This window comes from Chiloscyllium punctatum, chromosome 8, assembly GCF_047496795.1.
Source record: "Chiloscyllium punctatum isolate Juve2018m chromosome 8, sChiPun1.3, whole genome shotgun sequence".
NCBI lineage: Eukaryota > Metazoa > Chordata > Chondrichthyes > Orectolobiformes > Hemiscylliidae > Chiloscyllium > Chiloscyllium punctatum.
The window spans coordinates 51,083,196-51,102,199 of record NC_092746.1 but is presented as its reverse complement, the minus strand read 5'-3'; the positions used below and the strand labels follow the sequence as shown (position 1 = coordinate 51,102,199).

Below are 19,004 nucleotides of genomic sequence, written 5' to 3'. Positions count from 1 at the left end.
ATGCGGTTTAACAAATCATAGAGTCATAGAGATGTACAGCACGGAAACAGACCCTTTGGTCCAGCTCATCCATGCTGACAAGATGTCCCAACCCAATGTAGTCCCCCCTACCAGCACCCAGCCCATATCCCTTCAAACCCTTCCTATTCATATACATTTACATGCCTTTTAAATGTTGCAATTGTAGGCTCAGGTTTAAAACAGAAATCGGCTTGCTGCTGGCTTCCTGATCGACCCTTTTAACCTGCTGTCTACTCATACACTTTTCCACATTGTCAGGTTAAAACACCCCTCAGAGAAATGAAAACTGATGATACAAATCAGAAAGATAAAGTGAAAGCTTTTTGAACATTACAATATCTTTATAATCTGCTCTTAAGGTAGAGTTGCAATGAGAGACTCAATATTTAAGTTAAAGTATTCAAAGAATCTGAATAAAATTAGCCTGATTTATAATTTGCGAAAATATTTGTACACTCGTTGGAGATACAACATAAATTGTATATTTCTACTGTAAATATAATTTATAACTGCATATTTATATTCTATGTTGGTTGGTGTTAAGTACCAACTTGCTGCTGGACTGTTTTTGTATGCGAGTCAAGGCAGGTTTCTGTGGTTATATTTCATTGAAATGCTGGTATGAAGTATATAAACATACTGTGCCATGAATCAACGGCATTTAAACAATATTTTCAGATACTTCTATAAATTCAAAGAATGTAGCCATTAATTTTGTGAACGTTTTGTAGCCTGAACAAATGTTACTTCAGCAGGTTGAAAATGTTCTCTTGTACCAATGGCTGTGGAACACTGATGAACATAGAACATAGATCAATAAAGCGCAGAATAGGCGTTTCGGCCCTCGATGTTGCTCCGACCTGTGAACTATTCTCAGCTCGTCCCCCTACACTATCCCAAAATCAACCATGTGCTTATCCAAGGATTGTTTAAATCTCCCTTATGTGGCAGAGTTGACTACATTAGCAGGCAGGGCATTCCACGCCCTTCCCACTCTGAGTAAAGAACCTGCCTCTGACATCTGTCTTAAATCTATCACCCCTCAATTTGTAGTTACGCCTCCTCGTACACGCTGATGTCCATCATCCTAGGAAAAATACTTTCACTGTCTACCCTATCTAGTCCTCTGATCATCCTGTATGTCTCTATCAAATCCCCTCTTAGCCTTTTTCTTGCCAATGAGAACATGTTCAAGTCTCTCAGCCTTTCCTCATAAGACCTTCCCTCCAGACCAGGCAACCTCCTGGTAAATCTCCTCTGCACCTTTTCCAATGCTTCCACATCCTTCCTGAAATATGGGGACCAGAACTGTACACAATATCCCAAGTGTGGCTGCACCAGCGTTTTGTATAGTTGCAGCATGATATTGCAGCTCCAGAACTCAATCCCTCTACGAATGAGACCTAACACACCATATGCCTTCTTAACAGCACTATCCACCTGGGTGGCAACTTTCAGGGATCTATGTACATGGACTCTAAGATCCCTCTGCACATCCACACTACCAAGAATCTTTCCAATGACCCAGTACTATGCCTTCCTGTTATTCTTCCCAAAGTGCATCACCTCACATTTAGCTGCATTGAACTCCATTTGCCACCTCTCAGCCCAATTCTGCAGTTTATCCAAGTCTCCCTGCAACCTGTAACATTCTTCCACACTGTCCACTACTCCACCGACTTTAGTGTCATCTGCAAATTTACTAATCCATCCACCTATGCCTGCATTTAAGTCATTTATAAAAATGACAAACAGCAGTAGTCCCAAAACAGACCTTTGTGGCACACCACTAGTAACCGGACTCCAGGCTGAATATTTTTCATCAACCATCACTCACTGCCTTCTTTCAGAAAACCAGTTTCTAATCCAAACTGCTAAATCACCCTCAATTCCATGCCTCTGCATTTTCTCCAACACCCTACCATGTGGAACCTTATCAAAAGCTTTTCTATGTATACCACGTCAACTGCCCTACCCTCATTTACATGCTTGGTCACCTTCTCAAAAAACTCAATAAGGTTTGTGAGACATGACCTGCCCTTGACGAAACCATGTTGACTATCTGAAATCAAATTGTTGCTTGCTAGATGATTATAAATCTTATCTCTTATAATCCTTTCCAAAACCTTTCCTACAACAGAAGTAAGGCTCACTGGTCTATAATTACCTGGGTCATCTCCTCTTGAACAAGGGCACAACATTTGCAATCCTCCAGTCCTCTGGTACCAAACCTGTAGACAATGACTACTCAAATATCAAAGCCAAAGACTCTGCTATCTCCTCCCTAGCTACTCAGAGAATCCTTGGATAAATCCCATCCAGCCCAGGCGACTTGTCTACTTTCACTCCTTCTAGAATTGATAACACCTGTGCGTAACTAACCACGATCCTTTCTAGTCTAATATGTCGTACCTCATTCTTTTCCTCAACAATATTCTCCTTTTCCTGAGTGAAAACCAATGAGAAATGTTCGTTTAGCACCTCTCTGATCTCCACAGGGTCCACACTCAACTTCCCACTTCTGTCTTTGATTGGCCCTATTCCTACCCTAATCATCTTTTTATTCCTCACATACCTATAGAAAGCTTAGGGTTCTCCTTTTATTCTATTTGTTAAAGACTGCTCGTGTCCTTTCTTTGCTCTTCTTAACTCTCTCTCTTTAAATCCTTCCAAGCTGATCTGTAACTCTCCATTGCCTCATCTGTACCGTCTTGCCTCATCAACACATAAGCCTCCTTCTTCTTCGTTACAAGAGATGCAATTTCTGTAGTAAACCGCAGTTCCCTTACCTTATCACTTTCTCCCTGCCTGACCGGGACATACCTATCAAGGACACGCAATATCTGTTCCTTAAACCAGCTCAACATTTCCATGGTCTGTATCCCCTGCATTTTCCCACCCCATTCTATGTATCCTAATTCTTGCCTAATCGCGTTATAATTGCCCTTGCCCCATTGAATACTCTTGACCTGTGGCATGTACCTATCCCTTTCAATCGCTAAACTAAATGAATAATGTGACTCTCAATGCACAACATTGAATTGAATTAAATTGAATTTATTGTCACGTGTACCGAGGCACAGTGAAAAGCTTTGTCTTGCGAGCAATCTTGGCAAATTACATAATCAAGTAACATAGATATATAAATAATAGGTAAACAGTGGCAAAAACAAAAACACAGGTACAGGTGAATGTTAAGAGTTTGTGAGTCCATTCAGTATTCTAATAACAGTAGGGTAGAAGCTGTTACAAAACTGGCTGGTGCATATGTTCAAGCTTCTGTACCTTCTCCTCAATAGTAGAGGTTGTGGAAAAACATTGCCAGGGTGGGATGGATCTTTGAGAATGCTGGCGGCCTTTCTTTGGCAGCAGGCTTGGTAGAAAGATTCTTTAGATGGTAGGTTGGCCTTTGTGATTGTCTGGGCTGAGTTCACCGCTCTCTGTGACCATCTCCGATCTTTAATGGTACAGTTGCCATACCAGGTAGTGATACATCGAGACAGAATGCTCTCGATGGTGAATGTATAAAAGTTGGCCAGGGTGTTTGCTGTCATGCCAAATTCCTCAGTTGTCTGAAGAAGAGACATTGTTGGGCCTTTGTAACCAGTGCGTCCATGTGAACAATCCAAGAAAGCTTGTTGTGGATGACCACTCCCAGGACCTTAACACTCTGCACTCGTCCCACCTCTGTGCTGTTAATGTGTAGGAGGGCATGAGTAACATCCCACCGAAAGTCAATAATGAGTTCCTTGGTTTTGCTGGCATTGAGAGCTAGGTTGTTCTCAGTGCACCATTTTTCCAGATCTTCCACCTCCCGTCTGTAGTCTGTTTCGGCGCCATCTGAGATTCGACTGACTATGGTGGTGTCATTAGTGAATTTGTAGATGGCATTAGTCTGGTATTTGGCAACGGGTATACAGTGAGTACAAATAGGAGGCTGAGCACACACCCCTGGGGGCTCCAGCATTGAGTGTTAGTGAGGATGAAATACTGTTGTCAATCTTCACTGATTGTGGCCTGTGGGTCAGGAAACTGAGGATCCAGTTGCACAGAATGGGGCTTAGTCCAAGATCACTAGGTTTAGTAATCAGTCTCGAGGGGATAATAGTGTTGAAGGCTGAACTGTAGTCAATCAGTAGGGTTCTTAAGTATCTGTTCTTGGTGTCAAGGTGTTCTATGGAGGAGCGAAGTGCAAGTGATATGGCATCTGATGTGAATCTGTTGGCCTGATAGATAAATTGGAGTGGGTCAAGAGTAATGAGAAGGCTGGAGTTGATTAATGCCATGTCTTTCAAAGCAGTAAATTGTAGAGCTAGTTTTGTAAACAGGATGTTAGCCAGAGCCAGAAATGGTTCAAATTGGGCTGATTGATAGGTTAATCTAATTTTCCAGATAATCCTAAAAGGGCTAATTTTTTATTATTTCCATTTCCTATTGTTCAGTGCACCACACTCAGGATTCTTTAGCACCTCTCAGGGCTTCTACTAACAGGCAAGTTTAAAATAAAATTACTGTGCCGTAATGTCCAGAAGTGCTCTCAATGAGTTCCTAGGGGTTACGATCGGCCCTTTGTGTAGCCGCTGTATTCTCTTCTCATGGGATTCACTGAAGAACAGCTGCTGACATTGATGTATTTGCTTGGATAAGCTGTCTGTGTAGGTGAGCTCTGCTCAGACAGAGAGTGTTTTTGAGACCCAACAGCTTATTTTCATTGATGCATGAGCCTGTTAGTTCAGACAAGTGCCTGCATATTATGCCAGATTAATCTCCAGGCTGGAATCAGTGTAGATATGGGGGTATTCAAAAAGTCAGAGTGTTAAAGTGGATAAGAAAGCATAGTACATGCACCATCCAATGTATTGAGTAAAGATATTCATAGCGTGTCACGACTTTTATCTGTGTAGATTGTTATGCAATCACTCATGGAAGATCATACATTTAACATGATAGTAAACAAATTCTGTTTGTCAGTGGTGTGACCTTTGAGTATGATAATCATTGCAGTTTAGTTTTGTAACAGATCTTAGCTGTTGTATGGGTCAGTATTAATAGTTACTAATATTGCTACTTTTCCAGTGGATCGACCCAAATGAGCACTAATTATATAGAACTCACTGTAGCTATTTTCTGGTCCTAGCGGTGACAAATGTAGTTGTTACATATAAAAGAAATAAATATGCTCTGGTGTTCTAAAGATTTTTTTTTATCACTGATATGGCCAGCAAGTAAGAGAGAAAGTCACCAAATAGTTACCAGTAAATTTAAAAGATAATTAAATTGAGTCCTCCCACCCATTAGAACATAAGAACTTAGAGAATAGGAGCAGAAGGAAGCCATTTGTCTCTCTGCTTTATTACCAATAAAATCTCAGCTTTTTTTGGAAGTCTTCATGAGATCTGAGCATCACTGGCTGAGCCGGCATTTATTGCCCATCCATAATTACCTTGGGGAAGGTGGTAGCGGGATGCCTTCTTGAACTGCTGCAGTCCTTGCGTGGAGGTATGTCTACAAAACTGTTCGGAAGGAATGTCTGAAACTTAACAGTGACAGTAAGGGAACGATGTTGGAGTTTCAAATCAGGGTGTGGCAGTGTACCCATACATCTGCTTCCCTTAACCTCTCAATGGTGGAGACTGCAGAAGTTGCAGTTGAAAGAGTGTTGGTGAATGACTGAATTGCATGTTCCAGATGATACACTCTGGGGCTGCTGAGAATCAGTGATGGAGTGAATAGTGAAGATGATGGATAGGGTCGCAATCAAGAAGGCTGCTTTGTTGGGTAATATCAAGCTTCTTGACTGTTGTTGGAGTTGTATTTATCTGGGCAAATGAGGAAATTCCACCACCCTGACTTGTGCCTGATAGGCCTTTGGGAAATGGGAAGTGTGACACTCGCTGCAGAATTCATAATCTCTGACCTGAATCTGATGTGTTTCAGTAAGTTTGCCTCTCATTCTTCAAAACTAAAAAGATTACCCACGCAGACATGGGGAGAATGTGCAAACTCCAAGCAGGCAGTCGCCCAAGGCTGGAATCAAACCTGTGTTCCTGATGTTGTGAGGCAGCAGTGCGAGCCACTGTGCTGCCCAAAACTTGCTTAGAAAATGGGACATTTTATTCTTGCATTGAGTGGCCCCTCATTAGGCTATTTCATGCAATTTTCCCAACTTTTTCACCAATTCCCAAATTGTTCAATGCCTAAATAGATTCCACCCCTAATATCAGATACATGTTTCTTGCTCAAACTGAATGTGAAATACTGTCATGTTATGATCATTCTTACGTACAGGATAATTTGCTTTGAGGTTGTTAATTAATCCTTTGTCCCACATTATCAGCTGTAAAATAACGTCTTCCCTAGTTAATTCCAGAGCTTATTATTCTAAAAAACTGAATCCACTCTATGAACTAAATTTCAAAGCTGGCTTTGTCAATTTGATTTGTCCAGCTCTGTGAAGATTAAAATCGTTCACCATTGTTGCAGTATAGGTCTTCCAAGCCCCAATTATTTCTTGATTTACACTTAATGCTTAGCGTTATAATACTTAAGGTCCCCAATTGACTTCCTCTTTTCCTGATCAGAGCTTGCCGTGGTGAAACGGGAAGTAATTGGGACCCCATTCCTGCCTCATAAAACAGCACCCCTTATCTGAATTTGTTGGGAACAGAGGGAAGCATTAAATTCTGTCCTACCTTTCATTTAATAATAATAGTACGATAAGATTACTCATCTTGCACTAATGTATTCAGAATTATACTGGTACACTCCTAATCCTATTGGGCTCGACATTGGAGCTTATTAATGAGAGGATGAGATGGTGAGAAACTGAATGTTGATAACTATTGCAGTGTGAGAACATTAATAGGCCAATGTGCACTTAAAGACTGTGGTTGCGCAAGTAGAGTAAAAAATTGCTCAAAGAATGAAAATTATTGCTTTCAATGTCTGTAAAAAAATGTGGAGCAAAATATTGGTTTCCAAAAGTCAGTAACTGACAAAATATACACAGAGATAATTTGAGATGGTTGCCCTTTTCAACACTCTAAGGTGCTCTTCACACAGGAAAGCAATGTGAGCGTTGGTTGGCCTTAACACTCTAAGACTGAAGGCAATGGAAGTTGTAAAGCTCACCAAATTGCATCCACTTGCATGTGGCTTGGAAAATAAAGAGCAAATGTAATATTAGTGCAAAGGAATCTGGTAGTACAAAAACACGGGGTAATAGCATTTAAAGAAAAAACAGATCATTTGAATATATTTCTAGAGTTATTGGAATTGAAAAGTAGAGATGGTACATGACCTTGGTTAGATTACACTGAGAACTATGTACATTTCTGGTGGCCATATTATTCAAATTATATGGAAGTGCTGCAGAGCTTGGGAAACAGTTTTGCAGGAATGAACTCAGAGGTTATACCTATCAAGAAAAAAGGAACAGGCTGGGTCACTTTGCTCTTGAACAAGAGAGGCTGAAGGTTGATCTAAAGGAGTTCTTTAAAATGATAAAAGACATTGATAATGTAGGCACACAAGCATTTTCACTTATGAGGACCGAGAAATCAAAGTGGGAATTTAGTTTCTTCTGAATCTGAAACTTCTTTATCTGAAAGTGTTGAGGACATAGAAATCTGTACCATAGAGAGTGGTTGAGGTGGATACCTTGATGTGTTTAAGGTAGGGCTTCCCAAAGTATCAGTCAGATCTGCAAGTAGGATTGCAAACTGAAACTTGCAGCTCACAAGCTCCAAGGCAGCAGTGGTTGCTGAAGAACTCTGTCCTCTTTTCACCCAAATTCACAAACCTTCTGTCCATTCTCCTATGTCTCCCAAGTGACCTCTTGCACAATTGACACGATCAGAATTTTCAATCCCTAAGTGGGGTCACAGTGGGAAAAATTTTGGGATACATTGAATTGAGGGAAGGCTATAAAACAAATGAGGCATAAGGGAATAATGTCCAAAGTTTGTGAGAAGATTTGTAGCTCAGGTGCTCGTTGTTGTGGTTCTGTTCGCCGAGCTGGGAATTTGTGTTGCAGTCGTTTCGTCCCCTGTCTAGGTGACATCCTCAATGCCTGGGAGCCTCCTGTGAAGCGCTTCTATGATCTTTCCTCCGGCATTTGTAGTGGTTTGAATCTGCCGCTTCCGGTTGTCAGTTCCAGCTGTTTGCTGCAGTGGCCGGTATATTGGGTCCAGGTCAATGTGCTTATTGATTGAATCTGTGGATGAGTGCCATGCCTCTAGGAATTCCCTGGCTGTTCTCTGTTTGGCTTGTCCTATAATAGTAGTGTTGTCCCAGTCGAATTCATGTTGCTTGTCATCTGCGTGTGTGGCTACTGAGGATAGTTGGTCGTGTCGTTTCGTGGCTGGTTGGTGTTCATGGATGTGGATCATTGGCTGTCTTCCTGTTTGTCCTATGTAGTGTTTTGTGCAGTCCTTGCATGGGATTTTGTACACTACATTGGTTTTGCTCATGCTGGGTATCGGGTCCTTCGTCCTGGTGAGTTGTTGTCTGAGAGTGGCTGTTGGTTTGTGTGCTGTTATGAGTCCTAGTGGTCGCAGTAGTCTGGCTGTCAGTTCGGAAATGCTTTTGACGTATGGTAGTGTGGCTAGTCCTTTGGGTTGCAGCATGTCCTCGTTCCGTTGTCTTTCCCTTAGGCATCTGTTGATGAAATTGTGGGGGTATCCGTTTTTGGCAAATATATTGTATGGGTATTCTTGAATAATGTCAAGGGGTACAAATCTTAAAGATGTGCAGGATAGAGAGACCTGGATGTATATGTCTTACAGTCATAGTCATAGAGATATACATCATGGAAACAGATCCCTTGGTCCAACTCATCCATACCGACCAGATATCCTAACCTAATCTTGTCCCATTTGCCAGCATTTGGTCCATATCCCTCTAAACCCTTCCTATTCATGTCCCCATCCAGATGCCTTTTAAATGTTGTAATTGTACCAGCCTCCACCACTTTCTCAGGCAACTCATTCGTACATGCACCACCCTCTGTGTGAAAAAGTTGCCCTTTAGGTCTCTTTTATATCTTTCTCCTCTCACCCTAAACCTATGCGCTCTAGTTCTGGCCTCCCCCACCCCAGGGAAAAGACCTTGTCTATTTATCCTATCCAAGCCCCGCATGATTTTATGGAGCTTTTATGTCAACAAAGAACAGGTAGCAAGAGCTGTCAATAAAGTACACAGTACTTTGGCTTTCAGCCTGTCATCACTTCACTATTTGCAATTACCTGTTGATACTTTTAATCACCTGGAATTATCTTGCCATTATCTCTCCGCATATAAATTCTGAGCCTGTGCACTTCCTTCCACTTCACCTGATGAGGGAATAGTGCTCTGAAAGCTTGTGATTACAATAAGCCTGTTGGACTATAACCTGGTGTTGTGTGATTTCTGACTTTGTCCACCCCAGTCCAACACCGGCATCTCCACATCAGAGCTTTTATAAAATACTGGTTAGACCTCAGCTGGAGTATTATGTACAGTTTTGGGAGGATGTGATTGAATAAGAAAAAAGTGCTGAAGAGGTTTATGATAATGGTTCCAGGGTTGAGATACTTTAGATATGTATGAGAGTTTGAGATGCTGGGACTTTGAGAGGAGAAAGCTAAGATGAGTTTTCAAAAATATGAGGAGGTTGGACAGAGTAAATAGAGAGAAACTTCTTTGTAAGAGGATCGAAAACCAGAGACACAGTTAGTATTTTGCAAAAATTGCAAATTTGATGTGAGAAGAAGTAGTTTTGCACAGCAATGAGTTGGAGTATGGAGTGCATTGAATGGCTGTGTGGTGGAGATGGGTTCAATTGGGGCATTCAAGATGACATTGTTTCTATTTAATATCATCCAATGTGAAAGCTCACAGGGAAAAGACAGGACCGTAGGATCATAAGATAAAGGAGCAGAACTAAGCTCATCAATTCTGCTTACTAATCAAGAATCTATCTATCTTTGTCACTATGTATCTCTGTCTTCAATACACTCAATCAGTTGGCCTTCTGCAGCAATATGTTCCTCAGATTCATCACTCTCTGGCTGAAGAAATTCCTCCTCATCTCAATCCTAAAGAGTCATCCTTTTGCTCTGAGGCTATGCGCTTGGTTCCAACACTTTTCTATTAGTGGAAACATCTTTTCCATGTCCACGTTATCTGGGCCTTTTAGTATTCAATAAGTATCAATCAGATTCCCCTTCATACTTCTAAACTCCATCGAGTACAGACCCAGAGTCCTCAGCCACTTATATGACAAGCACATCAACTCCAGGATCATTCTTGTAAACCTCCTCTGGACCCCTCCAATGCCAGCACATCCTTCCTTAGATATGGGCCCAAAACCTCTCACAATAAATGTGGTCTGACCAGAGCCTTATACGGCCTCAGTAGTTCATTTCTTCTCTTGTATTCTAGTCCTTTTAAAATGGATGCTAACATTGCATTTGCCTTCACAACTGTCAAATGAATGTACATGTTAACCTTAAGAGAATCCCCAAATAAGAATCCCAAGTCCATTTGTTCTTCAGATTTCCAAAGCCTTTCCCCATTTAGAAAATAGTCTACGTCTCTATTCTTCCTACCAAAGTTTATCACCTCTCACATTGTATTCCATGTGTACTTCTTTGCCCACCCTCTTAGCCTGTCCAGGTCCTTCTGCAGCTTCCCCACCATCTTTGTGTCAATAGCTAACTTAGCAACAATGCTGTCAGTTCTTTCGTGCAGATGGTTAATGTATAATGTAAATAGTTGTGATCCCAAGATGGAGTCCTGCAGAACTCCACTAGTTGCAGGCAGCCATCCTGTAAAAGACCCTTTTATCCCTAACTGCTGCTTTCTACTAGTCAGCCAATCCTCTATCCATGCCATAACCTTGCCCCTAACACCATGGGCACCTTGTCAAAGGCCTTCAGGAAATCCAAATAGATCATGTCCACCGGTTCTCATTTGTCTAACTTGCTTGTACCTCCTCAAAGAAGTCTAACAGATTTGTCGGGTATGACCTCCCTTTGATAAATAGTGCTGACTCAGACCTATTTTACCATGTACTTCCAATCTCATCCTTATTAATAGACTTTGAAACATTACCAACGACCAAGTTCAGGCTATGCAGCCTATAGTTTCCTGTCTTCTGCCTCTTTCCCTTCTTAAACAGGATAATACATTAGCAATTTTCCAGTCTTTTGGGGCCCTTCCTGATTTTGGTGATATCTGAAAGATCAACACCAATGCTTCTACAATCTCCTCGTAATCTCTTTCAGAACACTGGGATGTATTCCATCAGGTCAGGTGATTTATCCACCCTCAGATCTTTCAGCTCCCCCAGCACCTTCTCCTTAGTGATGGCCACTACACTTATCTCCACCCCTTGACTTGCTTGAAGTTCTGATATACTGCTGTTATATACCATTGTGAAAACTAATGCAAAGTACCTATACAGTTCCTCCACCACTTGTTTGTTATTAATTACTACTTCTGCAACCTCATTTTCCAGGAGTCCAAAACCACTCTTGTGCCCCACTTACCTTTTAGATATTTAAAGAATCTCTTGCAATCTTCCTTTATCCTCTGCTAGTTTTTTAAAGGCCTCCCAATTCTCTGGCTTCCCAATAATCTTCACCACATTGAATGCTTTTTCTTGTGCTTTTATGCTGTTTCTGACTTCCCTTGTCAGTAATGGTTGCCTGATCCTCCCCTTGATTTGCTTCTTCTTCCTGGGGATGCATTTCTGCTCACCTAAATTACCCCCAGAAACACCTGCCATGCTGTTCCATGTCTTCCCAGTTATATTTCTTTTCCAGTCAACTCTGGATACCTCCGCCCTCATGTCTTTGTAGTTACCTTAACTCAACTATAATAGTTACATCTGATTCCAGCTTCTCCCTCTCAAACTGCAGGGTAAATTTGATCATACTATGATCACTACCCTTAAGGCGTTTCTTCACATTAAACTTCCTAATGTACCTCATTATATATCACCAAATCCAGAATTGCCTAATCCCTACTGGGCTGTTCCACAAACTGCTCCAATAACTCGTGGACATTCCACATATTCCTTTTCTTGAGATCCGCAATTGATCTGACTTTCCCAGTCCACTTGTATATTGAAGTCCCCATGGTTGTAATAGTGCCTTTCTTACATACCTTTTCTATCTCATGATTTATTTCCTTTCCCACATCCTGACGACTGCTGGCTGGCCTGTACACGCCTCCCAGGAGAAAGTGAGGTCTGCAAATGCTGGAGATCAGATTTGAGAGTGTCTTGCTGGAAAAGCACAGCAGGTCAGGCAGCATCTGAGGAGCAGGAAAATAGATGTTTCAGGCCGAAGTCCTTCATCAGACTCCCTTCAGAGTCTTCTCTCCTTTGTGGTTCCTCACCTCTATCCACACAGGTTCTATGCCTTTTGACTCTATATCACTTCTTGCCATCGATTTAACTTCATTTCTTACTAACAAGACAACCCCACCTCCTCTAGCCGTCTGTGTGACCTTTTGATAGGATGGAAATCCTTGGATATTTAGTTCCCAACCCTGATCTCCTTGCAGCCAAATCTCTGTGATACCCACAACATCGTACCTGCCAATTTCAATATGTGCTACAAACTCATTTACCTTGTTTCATTTTCTTGTGCATTTAAGTACAATACTCTCAGGCCTGTGTTTACTGCACCTCTTCTCACAGTCTGATCCTCATTTGCTGTGCCCGAAGGTAGGTTCTTGACTCTGTTCGTTCTCTCTGTCCTTGTACTTGTTCTGGAAACTTTCTCTGCTGAAGCCTGAAGTCTGACAGGACACTGGTAGTCAATTAAAATGCTCAGGCAACCACTGCAGCCACATTGGGCTAAATGCTTCCTTCTACATCATAACAATTTTGTGTTTCTGTGAAGTCTTGCTGTAATTCAACAGCGCATTGGTAAGACCACACATAGGGTGCAAACTTCTGCATCTTCCTGGAGTTTGTAGAAGGGTGAGATGAATGGTAGGTAAAAATTGTTGTTTCACTTGAACTGAGAGCCAGTGCGCACACAAGGTAGCCAAATGGACTTCTATTGCACTGTAAGAATTCTGTGATCCTGTAAAATTATTGAAAAAACAAGCTGGATAACTAGTGTCACCAAAGGTGCCTGATGTTTGCTGATAATGGCCTTGCTCCTCTGCCAAAGGGAGGGAAATATCCCCTCTTGATCAGCCTCTATACTGAAAGAGGTTCTAGTGCTATTACATTTCTGTTACTGGATTGTGTTTGAAGTTTGGGCTGCCAGTAGTAAACAGTGATCTAACATAAATAAAGTTTGAAGTATAGTATGGCTGCAGAGTTGAAGTATTTTGTCTATTTCCTTTTTCCATTTCCATTCTTTCTCTCTAAGACACATACCTAAATATGGATATAAAGTTAATGCAAATAGCTTTCCGTTTACATTTGAATGTAAAATTCTGAATTGACAGTTTGAGACAAAAAAAAGGTTCAAATCAAACTGAAATGCTTCATGGAAATCATCTGAACTAATTTTCAGCACTCGAAAAGAGTAAAGTAACTGCCTACAGGGAGGGCAGTACACTGTTGCAGTTTTCATGTCCTGTCATCTGGTCACTCATTGTGAAACTTTGGAGAGGGAACATTGAACTTGATACTAGCACTGCTACCTAATCATATAGTCATTTGGAAACACACAAAATGACAAAAACAGACATGGGTACAATTTTTTTATTAGATTCCCTACAGTATGGAAACAGGCTCTTCAGTTGAAAATGTGTTGCTGGAAAAGCGCAGCAGGTCAGGCAGCATCCAAGGAACAGGAGAATCGACGTTTCGGGCATAAGCCCTTCTTCAAGAAACAGGCTCTTCAGCCCAATAAATCCACACCAACTCTCCAAAGAGTAACCCACCCAGACCCATTCCCCTACCCTACATTTACCCCTGATTAATGAACTTAATGCTATGGGCAATTTAGCATGGCCAATTCACCTAACCTGCACATCTTTGGACTGTGGGAGGAAAAATCGGAGCACCCAGAGGAAACCCACGCAGACACGGGGAGAATGTGCAAACTCCACACAAACAGTAGTCCAAGGCTGCAATCGAACCCAGGTCCCTGGCGCTGGAAGGCAGCAGTGCTAACCACTGAGCCACTGTGGTGGCTATTACCACTATCGAGAGTGTGGTGTTGGAAAACCACAGCAGGTCAGGCAGCATCCAAGAAGCAGGAGAATTGACATTTCGGGCATAAGCCCTTCATCAGGAATGCTTATGCCCGAAACGTCTGACCTGCTGTGCTTTTCCAACACCACACTCTCGACTTTGATCTCCAGCATCTGCAGGCATCACTTTCTCCTAGTTGTTATCACTATGTGTGGAAATGTTGGTATAAAAATAAAAATAATATTTCTTACAGAATTGTGATTTCATCCCTTTCTGAAAGATTTTATTTATTTTTGGAAAGAAAGTGAAAATGTCAAAGTAACAGGAAATGCCTTTCAGCAATTATCCTGTGCATTGTAGCTGGTTATCATTTAAAGAAATCAGAAAATAAATGTTGCCAGCCAGGTGATTCAAGAGGTAAACACTCTCTTGCTCAATCAGAACCTAAAAAAAAATGAGATGTATCGTAGAATGTAATGTAAGAGTGAATGTAAAATCAGGATGACGATGGATGTGCATTGTATCTGCATCTGGTGTACATAGAAACACAACAAAATAAAAGGGTTTGGACACTTGTTTGCAGGTGCATAAGTGAAAAATGACCCATAACATATTTAGTTGTTACATTGGAGATAACTAAAATGGGTGCAGTGATTTTAATATGAGCTAATGGGATAGTTCATAACATTGACAGTGGCATATTAATAACGGAAATGAACTAGAAATCTAGTGCCCTTTCTTGTTCAGAATGCAACCCAGCCTTCAGAAATGCCTTTAGCTAATGAAGCTGTGTGTTGATTATTAGATGTCTTTTTGGATGATGCCAACATCGGTGGTATAGTTGATAATGAAGAAATGTACAATGGGATCTTGATCAACTGGGCCAGTGGGCCAAAGAATGGCAGATGGAGTTTAATTTAGATGAATGCAAGATGTTGAATTTTGGTAAGGCAAACCAGAACTGGATTTGCACAGTTAATGGTAGGGCCCTGAGGAGTGTTGTCGAGTAGGGCAATCTAAAGGTGCAGATTTATACTTCCTTGGAAATGGCATTGCAAGTAGACAGGGTGGTGAAGGCATTTGGCGTGCTTGCCTTTATCAGTCAAAGCACTGAGTACAGGAGTTGGGACATCATGTTATGGTTGTATAAGGCATTGGTAAGACAACATTTGGATTATTGATCACCCTGCTCTAGAAAGGATGTTATTAAAGTGGAAAAGATGCAAAAAAGATTTACAAGGATGTTACCGAGACTGGAGGGTTTGAGCTATAAGGAGAGGCTGAATGGGCTGGGACCTTTCCCCGTGGAACATAGGAGGCTGAGGGGTGACGTTATAGAGGTTTATAAATCATGGGCATAGATAAAGTAACATCTTTTCTCCAGAGTAGGGGAGTTCAAAACTCGAGTGTATAGGATTAAGGTGAGAGGGGTAAGATTTAAAAGAGATACAAGGAGTAACCCTTTCACAAAGAGGGCTGTGCATATATGGAACAAGCCGCCAGAGGAAGTGTAGAGGCAAGTACAATTACAATATCTAAAAGTCATTTGGATAGGTGAATGGATAGGAAAGGTTAGAGGGATGTGGCTGAATCCAGGCAAATGGGACTAGTTCAGTTTAGAAAATCGGGTCGGCATGCATGAGTTGGGCCGAAGGGACTATTTTTTTGCTGTATGACTCAGTGACTCAATAATGAGTAGAAAAGGCAAACTGTTAATGTACAATACAATTTGTACATCCAGACTATAGTACGTAAAGATGAATATGCGCTCTTAAATTTTAAAATTAACATTTCAGTGAAAGTGGAGAATCTCCTAGACAATGCAGTTAATTTTAGAGCAGATGAAACTTACACAATGGTGATCCTTTTACAACACATATTATGGGAGCTGAAGGTAAATGTTGTTGAATTCTCTGGTGTTCCATGAAAACCAGCAATGTAACAACCTTGGTCAGAAATTTTGTGTTTACTGGATAATAGTGAAATCTGATCATCAGTTCAAGGTTTGGATTTGTGAGTCCCCAAGACTGCATTCATCAGACTACTTAAACATATCTATTGAGCTTCACTCATTTTGCAGAACAATTAGTAAAGGTACCATTAACATTGAACCCTGGAAAGGATCTCAAGCTTACAAAATGAAGAGTTATTCATTCAGGAACTTGTCAGTTCTGAGTAATCAAGAAGTATAACATAATGGTAGGTTTCCAGTCGTTGTTGATGCCAGTGACAGTTGATAAAGAGGCCACATTAGGAAAGTTGATGCCATCTAAAATAAAATACTGGTGTTGAAACCAAATCAGGCCGCAGGTAGATGGGAACATGCTGCTGCAGAGGTCATATTGAAAAGGCCAATTCCAGTGAAACAGGAGAAGTGTCTTTCTTGTTTTTTCTAATTCCAAGGTTTGCAAAAAGTAACAAAACAATGTAAAGAACTGAATAGACATTTCATACTTGAGAGCAAGCTGACCTTATATAAAAAAACACTTGAGAATTACCATGTGAATGGCAGTTAGAGATTGTCAGTAATTACTGGACTAAAAAATGAAGGTAAGAAGAAGCTAATGTGGATTTATACCTTCTGGAGACAGTTGCAACAGTAAAACTGTTGTATTAATCTGTCATTTACTAGCGCATCATTTTGGTTTTTGTACCAAGTTGTTTCAAAATAGTATAATTAATATCAATAATGTACATATAGTACCCTTCCAGGCCGCTCACCATCCTGACCTGGAAATGTATTGCGGTTCTTTCACTGATGCTGGGTTAAAATCCTGGAACGGCTTCCCAAATGCTATTATGCATCTTCCTACATGAAGTGGACTGAATCAGTTTGAGAAAGCAACTCACCATCACCTTCCCAAGAGCAACTGAGGATGATCAGCCATGATCTTACTGGATGGTAGAGCCAGCTCAAGATGCCAAGGGGTCTACTCCCTGTTTCTATTTCTTAAGGCTGATTAGTAATAAATGCTAGTCTGACCAGTGGTGCTCAAATCCCATGAATAAATAAAAATAAATATAAAGCCATTAGTCAATGAACAGAGTTAGAATGTTCAGTATTAAAAGCTAGAGCTAATGTATATTAGATGTGACAAAAAATGAATTCATTATTGTTTATTTTTCAATACAGGTCTTTTCAGATGCACACAGAAAAAACGTAAAGCCAGTCAGGAAGAAATTGCTCACTATCCCATGGCTCCAATAAAGACCAATTGGTTTTGGGCCTTTTTTGTTGGAGCTCAGGGATTTATTGTGGTGATTGGAGGAGTTGGAAGCAATGGGTCATCTGTTTCACTGGATCACCAGCGCTGTAAGCAAGCAGCACATCCTATTGTAACTTATAGAGGTGAGTATGCTGTGTTCCATCAGCAGAGTAAATGGGATCTCAAATGATACAATTTACAGAATTGATTTCCTTGAAAGTCTATCAAACAGAATAGAATTTTCTATTGAATAGAGCGAATAAAGTTAAAATGTATATGAAAGCTGGATTAGACAGAGGAAAACCACTTTCTGCAGACAGTCGAGACTAAAATGTTGATGCTTTATTTTGTTGTTTGAATGAGGTATTGAGAGCAGTTTAGAAGCAGATTACTTTCTTGATTTAACCACCTAATTGCGATTTTCTGGGAATTGTTCCAGCTGGGAAGCATTGCCTACTTTTCTGCTGACTATGGGAAAAGACCGGGATCGGGACTGGCTGAGTTGCTGTCACAGGAACCCAATATGATGGGCTGGAGGATATGATGGCTATGATAGGCTGGAGGGCCTCCTTGCGTGTTGTAAATCTTTCTTGATTCGATGAGTACATACTGGATATTGTAAAAATTGAACCAAAACATGTAGATGGAATTAATGTACAGCTCAGCTGGGACCTAATTGAATGATAGAACAGGTTACAAGAGCTGAATAGCCTACTACTATTCCTGTCATCTCACCCTTCCTTATATTGCAAATTCTTCAAGCACTATATACCAGCCTGCAAACAAATGTTATATTTCACCAATTGTTCTGCATCCCTCCCTCATTCATTCTACTGTTGGTAGTCATGCTTTTGGTTGCTTAGTTCCAATTATCCCACCCTGTTGCTTATTAAGAATTTATCTATCTTGGCCTTAAAAATATTCAAGAACTCCATTTACATCATCTTTTGAGGAGGAGAGTTCCAATGACTCACAGCATGCTCTGAGAAAAGATTTTTCCTCATTTCTGTTTAGAATAGATGACCTCGTATTTTTAAACAGTGACCCTTGTAGGACTGAAGGTGGAGAAATTTCTTCACCCAGAGTGTGGTGAAGTTCTTTGCCACAGGAAGTGGCTGAGGCCAAAACATTAAACATTCTCAAGAAGGAGTTAGATATCGTTTTTAAGGCTAAATGGATCAAAAGATATGGTGGGAAAGCAGGAACAAGGTACACATTCGAATGTTCATCCATGTTCATATTGAATGGTGAACCAAGCTCGAAGGGCCGAATGGCCAACACATGCTCCTTTTCCCATGTTTTTAAATTACTAATGAGGCAGATTTTATAGTGTAGCACTATGGGAATTTTAATCTTTTATTCTTTGTCTTTTTTTATGTTCTGTTCAGTCCTCTTACCTGCCATTCTCTTTGCACAATTATGTTTTCTTTATTTTTGATACTATCTTTAACTTTTTAAATCAGTCATGGATGGAGGGTTTTCCCTTGGAATTTTTCATTTTTGTTGGAATGAATCTATCCTGTATATCTGAAATATCCTGGTAAATGTTTGCCACTGTATCTCAGTTAACCAAACATTGAACTGAATTTGATAGTTTACTTTCGTTAGCTCTGCTTTTGTGCCCTTACAAC

The 19,004-nt window shown here is 40.7% G+C and overlaps 1 protein-coding gene across 2 annotated transcripts in view; it reads left to right on the top strand.

Annotated features, from left to right (window-relative positions):
* Positions 1-19,004, top strand: part of sema5a (sema domain, seven thrombospondin repeats (type 1 and type 1-like), transmembrane domain (TM) and short cytoplasmic domain, (semaphorin) 5A) — a 209,607-nt gene that overhangs the window by 57,760 nt on the left and 132,843 nt on the right. For both annotated transcript variants that reach the window (XM_072575518.1, XM_072575517.1), the window contains exon 2: positions 17,301-17,516. In XM_072575518.1, the coding sequence (XP_072431619.1) occupies positions 17,363-17,516 (154 nt within the window). In that variant the 5' untranslated portion in view covers positions 17,301-17,362. The remainder of the gene's footprint in view (positions 1-17,300; positions 17,517-19,004) is intronic.